The 19435-nt window shown below is 45.3% G+C and overlaps 1 protein-coding gene across 4 annotated transcripts in view; it reads left to right on the top strand.

Moving 5' to 3' along the window:
* The window catches only part of GABRB3 (gamma-aminobutyric acid type A receptor subunit beta3), a 212770-nt gene that overhangs the window by 187478 nt on the left and 5857 nt on the right, over nt 1-19435 (top strand). For all 4 annotated transcript variants that reach the window (XM_035303550.3, XM_035303549.3, XM_054257168.2 and 1 more), the window contains 2 exons: nt 1140-1292; nt 8657-8901. In XM_035303550.3, coding sequence (XP_035159441.3) covers nt 1140-1292; nt 8657-8901 — 398 coding nt within the window. The remainder of the gene's footprint in view (nt 1-1139; nt 1293-8656; nt 8902-19435) is intronic.

Genomic DNA, 19435 nt, shown 5'->3' on the forward strand with positions numbered 1-19435 from the left:
AAGTGGCCTGTAGAAATGGACACAGGGAAACAAAGGCCACACTTGCCTCACTCTAAGAAAAGCAAAATAGGCCGGGCATGGTGGCTCACACCTGTAATCCTAGCACTTTGGGAGGGAGGTGGATGGATCACAAGGTAAAGAGTTCAAGAGCAGTCTGGCCAATATGGTGAAACCCCGTCTCTACTAAATATGCAAAAAAAAAGAAAATTCAGCCAGGCATGGTAGTGGGCACCTGTAGTCCCAGCTACTCAGGAGGCTGAGGCAGGTGAATTGCTTGAACCCAGGAGGCAGAGGATGCTGTGAGCCAAGATCAGACCACTGCATTCCAGCCTGGGTGACAAAGTGAGACTTTACCTCAAAAATAACTAACTAAATAAATAAATAAAAGACAGAAAGGGCAAATATAGAGCTGAATGTGGCGTGATAAATGGCGCATTTTCTCGCTCTATCGTGGTGGTGGTGGTGGGATTCCAAAGTGTGTTAAGTGAAATGGTCAAGTCTGGGAATTATTAAAACGGGGACTCTTGGGCAGGAAAGCAGACAAGTGCTCCTTCGAGGCTCTCCTTGGTGCCTCTTCTGTGGCCAAAGCAGAAGCCCTCAGTGTGCTCTGCTGCTCTCTCCTGGACTGGACTTGTTCTCTGCCTCTCTTGTTCCTAGAGTGGCTCCAAGCTACCCCAGTTACTCTTGGGGCAGTTCCTCCAACACTGTGTTCAGGGCTGAACTCCAGGTGGGCTGGAAGGACAACTTGTAAAAGCCTTTTTTTTGTCCAGGAAAGCCTTGAGCCACATGTCCTCTGTCTACAAGGAAAAAGGGATAGTCATTCATTCAAGAGTAAACAAGGTATTTGGCATTATTCTGGATTCTTAGCTAAAAACTTCTAAGTTTTTCCAAGGATAGTTCTCAACGGAGCATTTAGCTTTTGAAGAGCATCCTCATCACTATCTTACAAACAGACCGAAAAGCACTCCCCTCCTAATTCCTCTGTAAATACCATTAGCAGACAGAGGAAAGCTGCTTGGTTGTGGACCTCGCCTGCATTCACGGACTTTTCAGATGCATGCGGTTGACCCGTGGCCGTAAAGCGGACTCTCTGGTCTGCCAGGTCTCTTCCCCGTCATATCCTTGTCTCTTTCCCACAGGTGCCTATCCTCGACTGTCACTGAGCTTTCGGTTGAAGAGGAACATCGGATACTTCATTCTCCAGACTTACATGCCCTCTATACTGATAACAATTCTGTCCTGGGTGTCCTTCTGGATCAATTATGATGCGTCTGCTGCTAGAGTTGCCCTCGGTATGTGCTATTTTTAAGCAATATTTAAATGTAACGTTATCGTATCATTACAGTATCAAGAGAGTTCAAAGGCTGCAGTTCAACTACCATTTTTTGACATCGTGACGCAAGCATTGCCCATATAGTTACTTTTTATCTTGAAACACTAATTTCACGCACGATTCCCTTGATGTGTTAATTTAATTATAAGGCTCAAATGTGAATTTTCATGCCCATGAAAGGGAAAATATGCTTGCAGAATATTTGCATGATAAAACTATTTTTGACACTAATTTTAAAGCAAGGATTACCATCTCCTGTTCAAAATTATTCCATGACCCAGAAGAAGACTTGATGAATTGTGCATTCTTTTATTTTAAGTCAGAAAAATTGTTAAATACTACAGCAGAGAATTGGAATTACACAATTTAATGGGCATTAAAATATGGAATTCAATTCTGAATGATTCCCAAAGGCTCTAGTGATATTTTCTGACCATTGGTTATTTGACAGCTGGATTATTAGCTGATGTACAGTATGTATTATAGGTTCCAATATTATTTTTAGCATTTTGATTATTAAGGGAAGACTTATATTTTCAGAAACATTATTCTCTACCCAGCCGATTAGTATGAAACTACAGGGACAAAATTATTGAAATACATTTATGTAAGTACAGAGCTCAGGGCAATCTGCAGTCTTTCCCTTTGGGTAGGGTTGAATTTAATTCCTGAAAGTGAAAGTGTCAATAGTACTTATAAAAATTGATGGAAGATAATTATCAACACATTCTCTGGCAAAGCACATTATTAACAAATGTAAGAATTCACGGTTCCCATTATCCTTTCTTTCCTTTTTTCTTTTTCTTCTTTTTTGAGACAGGGTCTCACTGTGTTGCCCAGGCCGGAGTGCAGTGGCACAGTTATGGTTATGGCTCACTGCAGCCCCAACCTCCTGAACTTAGGTGATTCTCTCACCTCTACCTCCTGAGTAGCGGGGTTGCAGGCACACACCACCACACCTGGCTAACTTTTTGGTTTTTTGTAGAGATGGGGTTTTGGCATATTTCACAGATTGGTTTTGAACTCCTGGCCTCCAGCGATCTGCCTGCCTCAGCCTCCCAGATTGTTAGGATTATAGGCATGAGCCACCACACTGGCCCTTTTTCTGTTGACCAACTTTTCCCAGGACTTCAAGGTGATTAACATGTTTTCTTTCTTTTCGTTTCTTTTTGAGGCGGAGTTTTGGTCTTGTTGCCCAGGCTGGAGTGCAATGGCACAATCTTGGCTCACTGCAACCTCCGCCTCCCGGGTTCGAGTGATTCTCCTGCCTCAGCCTCTTCAGTAGCTGGGATTACAGACATGCACCACCATGCCTGGCTAATTTTGTTTGTATTTTTAATAGAGATGATGTTTCTCCATGCTGGTCAGGCTGGTCTCGAACTCCTGACCTCAGGTGATCCGCTCACCTTGGCCTCCCAAAGTGCTGGGATTATAGGCATGAGCCACCGCGTCTGGCTAACATGTTTTCTTTTCTAATAAAATGTAAGTACATGTGTGTATGTGGATGGCAAATATCTGACTTGCATAGTTGTGATCAAGATTAGATTTTTTTCCCCAGGAAATAACATATAACTGTGACTTGAGAAAATCAGGTAGTTATTCCTAAGGGTGTTAAATGAATAAAAAACCACTCTACAAAGAGTAAAGCTTCAAAAAACTGAAAGTGCTGTTTTAATTGTTATGTATTTTTAACAGGTATCATAAGCACAGTTCCCTAAAAAAAAAAAAATTCCAGGATTTTTCTACAGCCTGCAAATCTTCCCCAGTAATGTCAGTCTTTATGTAGATTTTGCTTTAAATATACATATATTTAGATTGTTCTTTGTTTTATATATATATTATATATTTTTAATATATATATTATATATATATTTTAAATGTATATAATATATATTTTTAAAAATATATATCTAGATTGCTCTTTGTTAAACTCTTTTCACTTAGAAAATTCAGAGATATAGTACATTTGCAGGGGCAGATCTAAATTATGCAGAGCTTTTAGCTTAGACAATTTCAAGTGCCCTATTTTAAGAAAAATAATATAAAATATACAAATACAAAGTTGCTGGGACCCCTCCCAAGCCTAGAAGAGGCCTATGAAAGTGGAGACCTGAAGCTGACATTTCACGGCTTCACCGTGAAGGTGCAGAGAATCTGCCATCAGTGTGTTAATTAGTGAAAATGAGTACCAAGGAACCGTGATTATCTGACATCACAGGGGTGGGGTGCACTGATAATGTGCATATCTGAATTTCTTAGCTGTTGCAGAAATTCAGCCGTCCCCCGCCAACTGTAAAGCATTGCCTTCTACAGTGTTAAACCGTTCATCGCCCCGAAGTGAGATACATTCAACCCAGTCTCGTGAAGATCTATGAAAGTAGATTCTGCTGTTTCTTCATGACACAGTATTATTGTCATAAACAAACCATGCGTCTGTGGCCTGGCCGGGATGAGGGCACAGTCTGGCCGGGGTTGCTGAGGCTTAACGTTGGAGGATTGACACTTGTGCTGTGGGAGGCAGGTGTGAGAGCCAGCGTGAGGGGGATATTCACTAGAGTGAGGGCGACCCTGACCTCGGGAGGGCAGCTGTGATCTTAGGGCTGTGGGTCTGGCCAGACAAGAACCCAACAGATCCAGCTCTGAGTATGACACCTGCTCATGGATTCCCTCTGTCCCTCCTGCCAATACAAGACATGTCTCTGAATCCAGATCTAAAGTCACTGGGAAACGTCAGTTGGTGAACTCAAAAAAAGTATGACATAGGGTCAGGAGCACTGAGTATCATCATCATCATCGCCAGGGTAATAAAGGCTGAAATTGTCACATAATTAGGCACCACATTCTCTGTTGAGGCCTTTCCTGTTCTGGACAAGACTCACAGCAGAGTACAAAGTAGTATTGCTCCAGTTTTACAGAGCCCGAGAATAAGATACAGGGAAGCTGAAGAACTGGTATGAAGTTGTGTAATTGCCAAGTTTCAGAAGAAAGATTTCAATGCAGTTAGTCTCACTTCCAGACCTTCTCCCTTAGCTACTGCAGATAAGTCCTAAAGTGTCAGTGAAACTGCAGGAAAGAGTTATTTGGTCTACTATGTTGTAAAAGCCAGGGATTTTCATAAAAAACTAAAAAGCTAACCACACATTGTTATTAACTCTTATTATTGAGGATCCCTCATAACCATTAAGATGCTGCTGAGCTGCATAGGATACGCCTATAGTTTGGAGGGCTTTCGTTGACGAAATCCCCTGGCCTGCACCCTTCCCCAGGCACCTAGACGTGTACTATCACTTTGAAATGCTCACAGTGCTTCTTGCATTCATCCTAAGGGGCTGCACTGTGGTCAGTATGCATTGCTTCTAAATGCGTGTTAAAAGTGCAGCCTCTTCACAGACAGGGCGGGCAGGCCTCTGTGGAGGACTCACCCCGGGCTCTGGTGCTGCTGGACCTGGACATGGTGTGGGAAGGACCCAGGGCCTGTTCTGCCGGCTCTTCAGACAGCCCTGCTCCTCAGTTTCTCTCTCTGTGGGCTTCAGGAAGATACGCTTCGGCTACCCAGGGTCTGACCATCAGATATGCTGAACTGTTAGCATTAACGACCACTAAGCTTAAAAGTGGGAAGCTGTAATTAGATGGTCTTCCTCAAAACCCTCTGTGAACACAGGTTAGGTGTCCCTCATCTGAAATTCCTGGGACAGAAAATCAAAAGCAGTTTGAAAATCAGGCTTTTTTCAAATTTTGGAGTATCTGCATTATACTACAGGTTGGACATCCCTAATCCAAAAATCCAAAATCTGAAATGCTCCGATTAGCATTGCCCTTGAGCAACATGCAGGCACTCCAGGGTTCCAGACTTTGGGACATTTCAGATTTTGGATTTTTAGGTCAGGGATGCTCAGTCTGCAATAGTACTGGTACTTCTAAAGGTGAAAATACATCCTGATAAAATTTGGCCAGATGAATTTTATCATGAGGAGGAGAAACAAAATATTTTGATTAAATGATGCAAAGAAATTAAATTTTTCTTTCATATTCATTTTGATAAATACAGCTTTTCAAATATAGTATTTTATACATAATCTAAATGACAAGTAAGTTGAGGCTAGCAATTTATAGAAAGACTCAGAAGCCTGGTGAACGTACAGAAAACACAGAAGCCCCCACCCAGCCATCTCCCGTACTGCAGGTGGGGATGATTTCTCTTTTTTTTTTTTTTTGAGACGGAGTTTCGCTCTTGTTACCCAGGCTGGAGTGCAATGGCGCGATCTCGGCTCACCGCAACCTCCGCCTCCCAGGTTCAGGCAATTCTCCTGCCTCAGCCTCCTGAGTAGCTGGGATTACAGGCACGTGCCACCGGGCTCAGCTAATTTTTTGTATTTTTAGTAGAGATGGGGTTTCACCATGTTGACCAGGATGGTCTCGATCTCTTGACCTCGTGATCCACCCGCCTTGGCCTCCCGAAGTGCTGGGATTACAGGCGTGAGCCACCGCACCCAGCCGGGGATGATTTCTCTTTAGAGAGCGGAAGTTCAAGGACAGGCTGGGAAACCTAGAGGCTACCGAAGAATGACTTTTCTGGAGTGATGATAGTCGTATGATTATTTGCTGTTAGCATTAACAGTGCCAGTTGCTGTTGATTGGCAAGTCACCGGAGCTTTCCAGACATTGCCATTAGACTTCCAGCAGCTCCAAGTGCCTACAGACCCATAGAGGCAGAACTGGGCTTTGAGTCTGGGCCATGTGGCTCCCCTTTACGGGCTGTGGGACCACCACAATACGCCACCATCCACGGTATCCCACAGAGGAAGGAAAGCAGCAGGACTTCGTGAATGCATTGGCCTCTTTTTTTTTTTTTTTGAGACAGAGTTTTGCTCGTTACCCAGGCTGGAGTGCAATGGCGTGATCTTGGCTCAGCGCAACTCCGCCTCCTGTGTTCAGGCAATTCTCCTGCCTCAGCCTCCCGAGTAGCTGGGATTACAGGCACGCACCACCATGCCCAGCTAATTTTTTGTATTTTTAGTAGAGACGGGGTTTCACCATGTTGACCAGGATGGTCTCGATCTCTTCACCTCCTGATCCACCCACCTTGGCCTTCCAAAGTGCTGGGATTACAGGCTTGAGCTACCGCGCCCGGCCGCATTAGCCTCTTAAGCTAAGAACTCACGTGGCGTGTGTGTTCCAACGAGAAAGACCTGAGCTCTCACCACAGGTCTTATCGTTACGGACTCCTGAGCCTGTGCCATTGGATCTGCATGCAGGTTCCTATCCCAGGGCCCTCTGGGGCTCATGCACCAGGATGAGTGCCCGTGACATGCGCCGGCTGTACCTGTCCCTGTGTGCTTTCAGCCCATTTGTCTGGGACATCTGCTGAGGCCTGTGTTACACTTGTCCATTCAAAAGAGCCAGCAGGAGAGGCGAAGCGGTGGCTGCAGCAGAGCGCTCAGTCTTCCCACATTTCCCGGTGAAGGGGGAGAAAAGGTAGTGGCAAGAACACTACAAAGGTTTTGAATGATGGTGAGAATGCCTAATTTTGTAGCATTTGTGTGGTGTTTTCTCACGTATTTGTAAACTGTAATTATCCCATTGCGATTTTCAAATTTAAGAAGTCCCCAGGGGCACATGATTGTGATGTTAAAAGAGAATCTTATAATATTCTGACATCTTGGATTTCCATGCATTCCATCAGCAACCATGGTTTGCAGTTTCACATAAAAAGAGCTTCTCAAGTCTTCAGTTCTCCTCTTAGCCTGTAGCAGCAGTTCAGGCTCCGTGGAGGGAGCGCTCCTGTGGGAGATGGAAGGCAGGGCCGTCTAGCCTGCTCGCCAGCTGAGCTCTGCAGTCTCGAGGTCTCCCTGTGGGACGCAGAGGATGAGGATCTGCCTCCCAGGACAGGATGGGAAATCAGAGGGGATGAAATTTGAATGCTTAGCAAATCCAAACCCTTCCCCGGAGGGCTGGGCTGGGACCATGTGCAGAAAGGCCTGGGCTCCCTCCAAGAGTCCATATCCTGACAGTGCTGAACTGTAGGGCTAGCACGACATCCTGGCCTCAGTGATGTCATGTGGTTTTTGTGTTACTGAGGATGAAGGATTATGGTTAGGCTCTGTCCTCTGAAAACCTCCTTTTTGAGGGGAGGCCTGACAGAGCAATGCAGCAGAACCCGTTCTCTTTCTTGGGTCCTGAAAGCCACATATTCACGTTCGGTGGCATCAGTTACATGGGAAGAAAAGAGCTTAGCCCTCAAAGCGGTCTTGCTTCCTTGAGATGTATTAATATTTCAGAAATATAGTCTCCAAGAGGGCGTGTCAGCTGCAGTACCACCATCCCACCCCACCACAGGGAGTGACTCACGCCCTTCTGTAAGTGCAACTCAACTCCGTAAGCTCTGGGCATGTCACTGACTTGCCACCTGGTCTCTATGGCCTCAGATGATTCAGTGCAGAATTTTGTGTCTATTGCTGTGGGGGAGAATTGCAAAATATGGTCCTTACATGATTTTAGACAAAGGTGAGCTCTGTTTGGTAAACAGTGAGATCATCCATACAATACTATGTAAAGAAGTCAATGTAACAACATTTTAAAAAGCACCTGGTGAGTTGCCCCAGAATATGGTGAGATTCTATAAAATGAATGAAATCATGAACTGGTAACTTGAGCAAACATTTCCCAAGCAGCTTATGTACAGATTCTTTCTGAGTTGAGAAGGGAATTCACTCTGAGATCATCTTCCCTCAGAAGTTTCACTCAGCTGTTTCTTTCTCTTTGAGCTCAGGGCTGGATCTCATGGCTAATAATTTTTTTAAATCATTGCCTCATTCCTCTTGCTTCCAGTAAGCTTTGTAGTGGAAATGATTTTCTTCTCACAGGCTGTCTCACTGAGCTCTCCCTGGTAGCCTTGCCTCTGCAGCCAGACACCTCAAATTCATTTCTTTTCTTAGACGTTTCTTAACTAGACACTTAGTGGTTTTTGCTAAATTCTGGGCTTATTTTTTTTTTCCAGCGTTCATAAAAACCACATGTTTTTTTCTGCTTACATATCTCTTGTTCTACTCTCAAAATTCCATCCTGTGTAATAGAAAGTTGTCGTGAGCGGGGAATGCCTTGCACGGCTTCGCTTCCCCAGAGTACGATGTCAGCTTGCTGTTCCAGCCGTGATGCGCTGCCCAAATGACGCGGTGTTTGCTCTGTTGCATTCCAGCCACCCCACAGTATCCGACCCCTTATCTCCGACGGCTTCAAGCTGTTTGAGAAAACGGAAAAGCAAAGTGAAAAGTGAAGGCCAGTGTGGCAAAGCCGCAGCCTCTCACCGCCTTGTTTCTTTTCTAGGGATCACAACTGTGCTGACAATGACAACCATCAACACCCACCTTCGGGAGACCTTGCCCAAGATCCCCTACGTCAAAGCCATTGACATGTACCTCATGGGCTGCTTCGTCTTTGTGTTCCTGGCCCTTCTGGAGTACGCCTTTGTCAACTACATTTTCTTTGGAAGAGGCCCTCAAAGGCAGAAGAAGCTTGCAGAAAAGACAGCCAAGGCAAAGAACGACCGTTCAAAGAGCGAAAGCAATAGGGTAGGCTCTCCACCGCCTTGACCCCGCCTGGCCCCTACAGCTCAGCAGCTACTGCACTGACCTGCATGAGCTTGCTTTGCTCTTTCCCCAGTAGTGTATGTCAAGCCACACGCCCTTTCCCATGCTTCTTGTACCTGCGAAATAGTCCTTGTTACATGGCACCCAGGTGTTTTTTTGAATTATTCAGGGGTTGCTCAAGCCAGTCCAGTGGAGTGCTGACTACCTAGCTAGGACTGGGCAGAATTGACTGAAACCAGTGGATGTAGGCTTAGACAAGAAGGACCACTGGCCTCTCCAGTAAAGTTGACCTTCGGCATTTCCATGCCCACTGACCCTGGCCCAGTTGCTTTTTGCCCAGGTAACACAGTCCCCAACAGTCGCTTTCATTACTCCAGTCTGTGCCTCAGGGCGCAGACCTACCTTTCTTCCTCTAACCAAGACGCCCCTTAAAAGAGCACCTACCTGGACGGTCAGCCTATTGAGAAGTGGAGCGCATTCTCAAATCTGAGTGAGGGCAGGTGGACCGGGGCAGGTTAATCTCTGACCTGGTGTGCAACGTAATGGAAAGGTCTTATTCCATGGCCCTTCTGAATTCTCCACCCACAGAAGTAACAGGGCACAGTGGTTTTTAAACACACTTGCATGAGCTTTGAGTAGGACTCGTGCAGGCTTGATCATAATGTGAACTATTTCCTCCTGCAAGCTGCGGGGCTTCCTATAAAACCAACGTTAGTGCTGATGCTGAAGAAGCCAAAATCATCTGTAGCTTCCTGTAAAGAGAACAGTACCTATAGGTCTGGAATGAATGAAATGCTGGGGTGGAGACTGTGAATTTGACCTACAGAAGCATTTTTCCAAAATGTTTCAATAATCCCTTAGTTGTAAAATTACCGATTTGATGATCCAGCATCCTGCCATTCTTTGCACTCAAGTAGGCACAGCTTCTCTTGTCCACCTGCCCAATGGCCACAGTCCTTTAGGGAAAAAGCAAAGTGCAAAAGAAATGACAAGGCAGGAATAGTGCTCCCTCCAGAAGCTCTCATAGATCTGCCCTGGCACCTCCCAGTTGTGTTCTGCAAAAAACCAAGGCTGGGCAGACCTAGGCACCTGGTTTCTGGAAGTCCGTGGACTTTCTAAAGCCCTGCACACCACACCCCTCCTCCAGCAGTGCTGTTACATCCTTCCAATCACAAAGCCACTTTGTCACTAGATGTCATTTCGGCTTATATAAAAGCAGTATGTTATAAACAACATTGGAATGAAAGCACATTATAGTTCCAATATAATTTTTTACACTTATCTTCCACCTCTTCTGTCCCCTCAAATCCTCAAGGATATATTTCTACCTGTTTATATATTGGGTTTCTTCCCACATCTAAAAAAAAAATGCTTCATGTTAAACTTATTCTGTTGGGCCATTCTTGCCTTGCTATAAAGGGATACCTGAGACTGGATCATTTATAAAGAACGGGTTTAATCGGTTCACAGTTCTGCGGGTTTTACAGGAAGCATGGCAACAATGTCTGCTGGGCTTCGGAGGTGGTTTCTGGAAGCTCACACTCATGAGGGAAGGCAAAGGGGGAGCTCGAGCAAGGAGGAGGGGAATATGCCACGTACTTTTAAACAACCAGATCGTCTCATGAGAAGTCACTCACTATCACAGACAGCGCCAAAGGGATGGTGCTCAACAATTCATGAGGAGCCTGTGTCCCCACCCAAATCTCATGTTGAATTGTAATCTCCAGTATTGGAGGTGGGGCCTGGTGGGAGGCGATGGGATCATGAGGGCGGTTTCTCACGAGTGGTTTCATACCACAGTACCGCCCCTCTTGGTGCCATCCTGAGATGTGCCTGCTCCACTTCTATCTTCCGCCATAATTGTAAGTCTCCTGGGGCCTCCCCAGAAGCCGAGAGGTGCCAGTATCATGCTTCCTGTACAGCCTGCAGACCCATGAGCCAATTAAATTTCTTTTCTTTATAAATTACCCAGTCTTGGGTATTTCTTTTCTTTTCTTTTCTTTTAAATGGAGTTTTGCTCTTTTCGCCCAGGCTGGCGCTCACTGCAGTTTCTGTTTCCCAGATTCAGATGATTCTCCTGCCTCAGCCTCCTGAATAGCTGGGATTTACAGGTGCACACCACCACCCCCAGCTAATTTTTATATGTTTAGTAGAGACAGGGTTTTGCTATGTTGGCCAGGCTGGACTCGATCTCCTGACCTCAGGTGATCCACCCGCCTTTGCCTCCCAAAGAGCTGGGATTACAGGCATGAGCCACCACGCCCAGCCCCATCTCAGGTGTTTCTTTATAGCAATGGAAGAATGGCCTAATACACCTCCCACCAGGCCCCACCTCTAATACTGGGGATTACAGTTTAACATGAGATTTGGCGGGGGGGACACAGATCCAGACCATATCACACACTTACTGCTTAAGCCTGTGGAGGTGTGCTTGCTCTTTCCTGTGCTCTCCGTGCCTTAATGGGTCCACACCTCCCAGTGAATGCAGTAGCTCCTTGGAGAACTGCCTGCGCCTTAGGCCTGGCAGAGGGCCACGAACGATCCTGAACCCATGGAAGCACATTAAGTGAATGTAAATGGCTCCTTCCTTTCAGTGCAGCATAAATAGAATTGGTCAGAAAACGGAGGATCTGTGAATAAAATCAGGCTTCTCACAGGCAAAACTATCTTGAATTTCTTAGTGAAAAACATACTTAGTATCATACTGTTGTGTTTCTAAATAGGTCCTCATCCTAGTAGGAACACACAATACGCTTTGGTCATGCTGTTTCTAAGGAAACTAGAATTCATCACATCATTATTTCCATCACAGAGGCACACGACCCACACATACACATACTATGCTGTCTTTCCAGATTTCCTCTTAAACAGATTATAAATCTTTTCCTCCTAAACGAGACTCTCTAGAACAAATTGTGGTGCTGCAGAAATTCCTTTCTGAGTGTCAGGCTTAAAATCTAAGATAAAAATGGAACGATTAAAAAAAACTCTAGCATCTGTAGAGAAAATTAGCGGGATGTGGAAAAATATATTATAAATTAGATACAAAAGAAATTTGTAGTTGATTCATGAGTCCATGTTTATTGTTTGGCTTTTTAAAAATCTGTTCCTCTGTTTTCTCAGCAATCTCAGTAAGGCCTTTATATATTCATGTTTTTAAGAATCTGTAATTGTGGATTGGTACTTAAGGTGTGAAGTCAGCGTATGGTTATATGTATGCTAATTTTAAATGCATATTTGATGCTCTTAAAGACAGGCTTTAAAAATTGTGCCTGAATACACCTAAGACTTTAGTGATAATTTTTAAATACAAATATACCTCCCAAAAAAGTTTATATCAAGTAATGTGGATGAATTAAAGGAAAGTGAGAAAGAATCCAATTTTATGTGAAACAGAAGTGGTGCTGTACACACAGGCTAACAGCTTCCACAGGCCTTCGTTTCCTCTTTAACTTTTATTTTAGCTTCAAGGGTACATGTTCAGGTTTGTTATAGGCTCGAGTGCGTGTCCTGGGGTTTGGCATAGAGATGATTTCCTCACCCAGGCAATGAGCATAGTACCCAAAAGGTAGTTTTTTGATCCTCTTCTTCCTCCCATCCTTCACCCTCAGGTGGGCCCTAGTGTCTGCTGTTTCCGTCTTTTGATCCATGGAGTCTTCAGCCTCCACTTGGAAGTGAGATCGTGCAGCATTTGGCTTTCTGTTGCTGTGTTGGTTCCCTTAGGATAATGTCCTCCAGCCTCATTCGTCTTGTTGCAGTGGAGGTGATCTTTTTATGGCTGCATAGTATTCCATGGTATATACACACCCCACTCCTTAATCCGGTCCGCTGTTGACGGGCATTTAGATTGTTTCTCTGTCTTTACTATTCTGAACAGTGCTGTGTTGTGTCAGGGACAGCACTTGGGGCTGCATCTCCGTGTGGCCAGCAGCACCCTGCAGCTTTCCCCTGACTGACAGTGGCAGGCTCCACAGCAGGGACGTGGCTTGTCCTTGTCTTTTCTGAGACCGCCTTCTGTGCCCTGTGAGGCATCTCAAGAGAAAACGGTACCTTGATGGACACTGTCAGCCACCACCACCAACTGCCTCTTGGAGCTGTGGTTTCACTGACCCTACTGTAAAACCGTGAGTGCATTTTCCGTACATTTAGTATTTATGCAATATTTTAGCTTAGTAGTTGATTCTTGAATGCTTAAGGCATTCACATATTCGCTTAATATATTCCCAGACTAGTGGTGCCATGTAAGCCTTGACCTTAATTTATTTGTGCACACCGTCTGTTTCTTCCTGAGTTGATTCTATACCCAAGAGTTCATCTTTGGTTGTGATTCATGCATTATGGTTAAAAGCCTTGCGATATTTTACAAGTTGACCAATTAGTATTTGAATTTCATGAGGTGGTGGAAAGTCATAATTCTTGGCAAGGAATCAGAGCTGCAGACTCAACATCATTCTTACTAAAGAGTGAAATTTCATTCTTTACGTGGCAAATCCTTTCTCATTCCTCTAAAACTAGACTATTTTACTTAACTAGAAGCTGGAAGAAAATTAGAGAATGAGATATCAACTGTGTGCCAATCTAGCGACATATTTTAGGAAAAGCCTAAAATCCCTCTGTGCTAAATTCTGAATGAGATGTTTTTAGTCTTTGAATGTTTGCACCTGTCAAGGTTATAGAGCAGGAAGAAAAACTTCATGGAAATCAATGGTTCTAATTATAGTATATGTGAGATGAACCCTTCAAAATAAGGAGTATTCATGAAATGATTTAAAAATTGCAAGTCATCTGTCATTCTATAAAGGGCATTTCAGCCTTGTATTTCACTCACAATCACTTCTTTCTACTTTAAGTCTTAAATTCTAGATAGTAGAAAAAGACTAGCGTCTCTTTTGGAAATAGTTTTTTAAGTTATTTGGTTCCTAAAATTTAACATTTTAATAACACTGTAGTTCTTCGAGTTAAAAATAATCCATGAGTATTTTTGGTGGAAATTTTCTTCATACTGGTTCATGTTTAAATGCAAACCACACAAATGTGAAATCGTAAATAAGGCAGCCAAACTATTTCACACTAAGAACTGATTAATTCAACGTATATTCAGCTTCCTTCTCACACTAGAATGAGAGTTACCTGCAGTATTTCCACTACGAGTGTTTGCCCCGGCCGAAATAAGAATAATGCAAAATTGTATTGGTTCTTGAGTTCTCTCACATGTGCTGTGTCCTAAGACAGCTACAAGGTGGTCATACATGTCCAAAGCCCCCAAGGGCACTTTAGTTTTGTAAATTATTAATGACATATAGGTGGGAAGGTAGTTTTGACTTCCCTCAGGCTAAGTTTTCTTCACTAGAGTTCAAAGGCGCAGACTCAGAGACCCACGTCATGAGGTCGTTTCCCAAACACAACACTGGCCAAAGGGCTGGGGAAGGCAGGACATGGATTCATGCAGATTTGTCTCTAAATCTTGAAGATGCAGTTCAACATGTCTTGTGCCTGTTCACACTCCCCGTGCAGTTCCTGAAATCCCCACGTACACGATGACCCATTCACCTCTGTCATCCTGTCCTCTCTACCTAGAATGCCTTTCTTCTTGGTCCACATTTGTCCCCCAAGATCTAAGACAGCTGTCTTCCTCCATGACGTTTTCCTTGATTTTTTTCCCTCCTACTTAGGTGCACCCTGCCCCCATCACTCCCTGCTCTACGCAGTTGGTTTTACTTCTGTTCTCCCAACTCACAGGGTGAAGCTTTAGGCTTGTGAAATGACAGCCCACTTACATTCCATGTGCCCAGCAAGACTTCCCTCCTAGACAGCATCTGAGTCCCTGCAGCTTCCAAAAGAAGCACACGCTGACGCAGACGTGGTACACATGCTCTTGTAACATGTGTCCATGAATGAATGCCATTTGTCAAGGATTTGATGGCCCTGGACAGTTACGTTTTTTCTGTTTTCGTAGTGGGAAGAAAGGACAAGGCTTATAAACACCATCTTTATAAAGCCGCGTGAAACTAGGTCATTAGAATTGTCAAAGTTCACCTGACTAAACAGCCTGCAGAATGCTCCCCTTTCTTCCTGTAGGAAAACATATTCATGGCCGGGCGCGGTGGCTCACGCCTGTAATCTCAGCACTTTGGGAGGTGGAGGTGGGCGGATCATGAGGTCAAGAGATTGAGGCCATCCTGGCCAACATGGTGAAACCCCGTCTCTACTGAAAATACAGAAATTAGCCGGGTGTGGTGGTGCACGCCTGTAGTCCCAGCAACTCAGGAAGTGGAGGCAGGAGAATCGCTTGAGTCCAGGAGGCAGAGGCTGTAGTGAGCCAAGATTGTGCCACTGCGCTGCAGCCTGGTGACAGAGCAAAACTCTGTCTCAAAACATAATAATAAATAAATAAAAGAAAAGGCATTCTTCCCTTGGTATTACATACCACAAATTTGTTAATTCTGCTCTACTAGATTTTGATAAAAGGAGCTTTTTAGATGGTATTTTTTATAACTAGAAAAGAGATGGTATTTACAAGTGTGTTTGGGCCAGGTGCAGTGGCTCAAACCTGTAATCCCAGCACTTTGGGGGGCAGAGGCGGGAGGATCACTTGAGCCTGGGAATTCCAGATGAACCTAGGCAACACAGAGATCTTGTTCTACCAAAAAAAATTTGTTTTAACTTAGCCAGGTGTGGTGAGTTCCCGTAGTCCCAGCTACTCGGGAGAGTGAGGCAGGAGGATCACTTGAGCCCAGGGGTTTGGGGTTGCAGTGAGGTATGGCCACGCCACTGCATTCAAGCCTAAGAAACAGCGCGAGACACTATCTCATAGTAATTACCAATGTGTTTAAAAGGCAGCATGCGGTACTTTTTTAAATGCACTTGCTGATTATTTAAGTCCTGACCAGCTAGAGCCCCTGAGGGTGCAGGCCTTCTTGTGTTCACGTTGTGCTCCTGACTCAGGACATGACGGTGACACGTAGCGCCAGTGTTTTCCACGAATGGTCTCAAACTATCCCAGCCCCTTCGTGGAAGTGAATTCTCTAGTGAGGCGTCCCTGACATGGACGACTGGCTTTTTTCATCTCACCGTTTTGTTATTTAAAATGTTGCATAGTCTGTAGAGAGCATTTTTCTAAAGCTCAATAACGTTTTCTGTTTTTTTCTCTTTTCTATCACTTTTCTGATACTGTAATTCCCAAGCTACTTAATGTCATTGAAAAGAATACATTCTGCATTACTACCTAAAAAAAAGCAAACCTACAAGCATCTTCCACCTTTGATTATTTTCTGACCCAACGTCAAATAAATTTCAAACATATAAGCTCACCGTTTAAGTAGAACTCTTTACAATTCTGGGCATTCTAATAAAATCTAATTGAGCTTATTTGATACATGACCTCAATTTATCAAATCTCTTTACATGGTAACCAAAAATGCTTTCTTCATGATTCAAAATCAGACATATCTGGTGGGGTACCAAGCATATTAATTGCAGCGAGCAGAGTGAATGGACACCCCAAATGAGCAGAAATACATTGATTGACTCCCTCTCCACAACAAGACTCCCAGTATGGGCCAGGCAGTTCATTCTCTCTACCCACTTCTGGGCCCAGTCTGGGCCAGGCAGTTCATTCTGTCTACCCACTTCTCTCCTTTGTGGCACAAGGTGTGATGGAAGGTGCTGGAAGGAGGTAAAGACCAGTGGACAAGCTTCTCTCCTGGAGAATCTTACTGTGAATCGTTCATGCAAAGACCAGCTGGGCTGCCTGGTCATGCCCTCCTCCCTGCCACATCCAGGGCAGGTTCAGGTTACCCCTTCTTGCAGATAGTGAATGGCCCCTGTTGCCCCATAGCTAGCCCAGGGGACGTGCTGCTGCCATGGCACCTGTTGCAGCCACACCTGAATTTCTCTGTTGGGCTTCTCCTGCCATAACCTCTTGGTACAATGAGAAACTGTCTCCCAAACCAAGGAATGTTTCCCTTGTCCTAAAGACATGCAGATACACTCTGTCATTTAAAGAGTTTTGCTGCTGCTCATTCCATGGAAAGATAATAGAAAGGACAGATAGAGAAGAGAAATGTCAAAACCTTAAAGGTCTAACATTCCAGGTGCTTTTGAGATATAATCTCTGTTAGAATTTTCCTTCTGCTGGATAAAAAAATAGGGAAATGCTCTCCCAACACCATGGGTCTCCATGAAGGGTCTTCTCCCAGTGCAGGTGGTGTGATCTGGGTCCATTACCATCTCTAAGCACTCTCAGCCTGGCTGTCCTCCATTCTAAGGAGACCGCTCCATCCAGTGGAGGACAGATGAGGTCATGGCCACTTCCAGCCCAATGCTGCCTGTGAACTACAGGGAAGACCCCGCGGTGACACCCTTCATCCTACGACTATAGGATGCAGTTGGTTTAGAAGCACACCTGCTGCAGTGCGGACGCTCCTGCTAGGAGCTGACAGGGGACAGGGGTGTGTGGGCCAGGGTGGAAGTGGAGTATTAAGTGACTCTCCACTCCGTCCCCAGCCCCGGAGCTGCAGAAATTCAGCACTTGGACTGGACAGGTGGAGGCTCAGCATTGCTGCTCTGGGCACCCTGTGTGTGCAGCGAGGCTTAGAGGAAACCCCAAGCTGTGTTCCCGTGGCCAGGGAGCCGTTACTCACTGCATCTAGGCGTTTCCCTTACAGACTGCCCTAAAGGAGATGGAAACCATGGCCAGGGAAGGCTCCCTGGGGCCCCTGTCCACACTCTGTCCTCAGAAATCTGTGCCTTTCTACCTAGAAACCACTCTTCCTTCTTGTGATTTAAAGAGTTCAGCTGAAATTCTTTCGCATGACATACAGACAAACAAAAAACCTTGCTGGTCTGGATCTAATTTGTGTGTCCACCCAGCGCCAGGTGGACTTTTCCGTTGGCAAGTGGATAGGAAAGTGGTAATGGCAGTGATGATAGTGACCTCATCTGACCCAGGCTTGGTTTGTGCTGGGAACGGTGTTTGCCTTTCTCAAAATACTTCAGGTACTCTTCAAGCCTTTGCTTGTGATGTCTTCGCGGCATTCTTTCTGAAAAATGTCTACCCATTCTTTGAGGCACAATGCAAATGTATCTTCCCTCTCACCTTGCGGAGTAGTCTTGACGGCCACTGTAACAGATTGCCACAAACGTAGTAGCTTCAAATGACACCCATGTCTTATCTCATGATTCTGTTGGCCAGACATGCAGGTACAGCGAGACTTGGCGGGGTCCTCGCCTTAGGGTGTGAGGAGGCTGAAATTAAACGATTGGAGGTCGGTGCTCCTTCCTTTTCACAGGCCCCGGGGTTAACTGTGCTTTCAGGATCCTTCAGGTGCTTGGTCAAATACAGCTCCCTGGGCCGGGCGCGGTGGCTCAAGCCTGTAATCCCAGCACTTTGGGAGGCCGAGGCGGGTGGATCACGAGGTCATGAGATCGAGACCATCCTGGTCAAAATGGTGAAACCCCGTCTCTACTAAAGATACAAAAAAATTAGCTGGGCATGGTGGCGCGTGCCTGTAATCCCAGCTACTCGGGAGGCTGAGGCAGGAGAATTGCCTGAACCCAGGAGGCGGAGGTTGCAGTGAGCTGAGATCGCGCCATTGCACTCCAGCCTGGGTAACGAGCGAAACTCCGTCTCAAAAAAAAAATAATAATAATACAGCTCCCTGTGCCTGTACACTGAGGTCCCCACTGCCTTGGGCTATCAGCGGGGGCCGGTCTTTGCTCCTGTCAGCTGTCCTCCTCCTTCTTGTGTTTTCCCCACAGCCTTTCCATCAAGGGTGACTCCAGTCCTCAGGCTCTGAGTTCCTCTGCTTTTATCTCTGACCTTTTCTCCTGCTTCCAGTTGGAGAAAGTTCTCTAATTTTGAAGGTGTGATGGGATTGGGCCCCCCTGGACAATCCAGGGTTCTCTTCCTGTCTTAGGTATGTGCCCTGAATGGCATGCACGAAGTGACTTTTGTGAAGGGTAACGTACTCACAGAATCTGGTGAGTATTGTGAGCTTGCCACCATGCACTGGATGAGCTCACTGCCTGGTGTGCTGGAGGCCAATACCATGGCACCAGCTTTTGAGAAAATAAAAGTTTTATTGTGAGTCAGCTGGCAAGGAGGTAGGAGGAAATTCTTAAATTTCCTGGGGAACAGGGGTTTGGGCAGGTTTTACATGGGTGGGGTAATGAGGCATGTTCTGATTGGATCTTGCAATGGGGTGATGGTAGGACGCGTGGTCGGAAACTAGGGCTCAATCTGATTGGATACTGGATCCCGCCATGTGGTGTTTTCTTCTTAATTCAGTCTGAGCACTTATGTCCCATCCATGGTTGTGTGCTTGGTTCATCTGGGCAAGCTCAGGTTACATGACCTTCAGTTGACAATCCATGGCAGCTGAAAACAGCTCACCATTTTATTACATGAGATTGAACCACATTGGGCTGATTCTGTGGTTACAACCTCCCAGGGGCCATTACCTTGATGACCACGTCACCTTCCCCAAGCATAATGAAGTGACCTACAGTGGTGTTA

The sequence above is a fragment of the Callithrix jacchus genome, chromosome 6, assembly GCF_049354715.1.
Source record: "Callithrix jacchus isolate 240 chromosome 6, calJac240_pri, whole genome shotgun sequence".
In the NCBI taxonomy this organism is placed as follows: domain Eukaryota; kingdom Metazoa; phylum Chordata; class Mammalia; order Primates; family Cebidae; genus Callithrix; species Callithrix jacchus.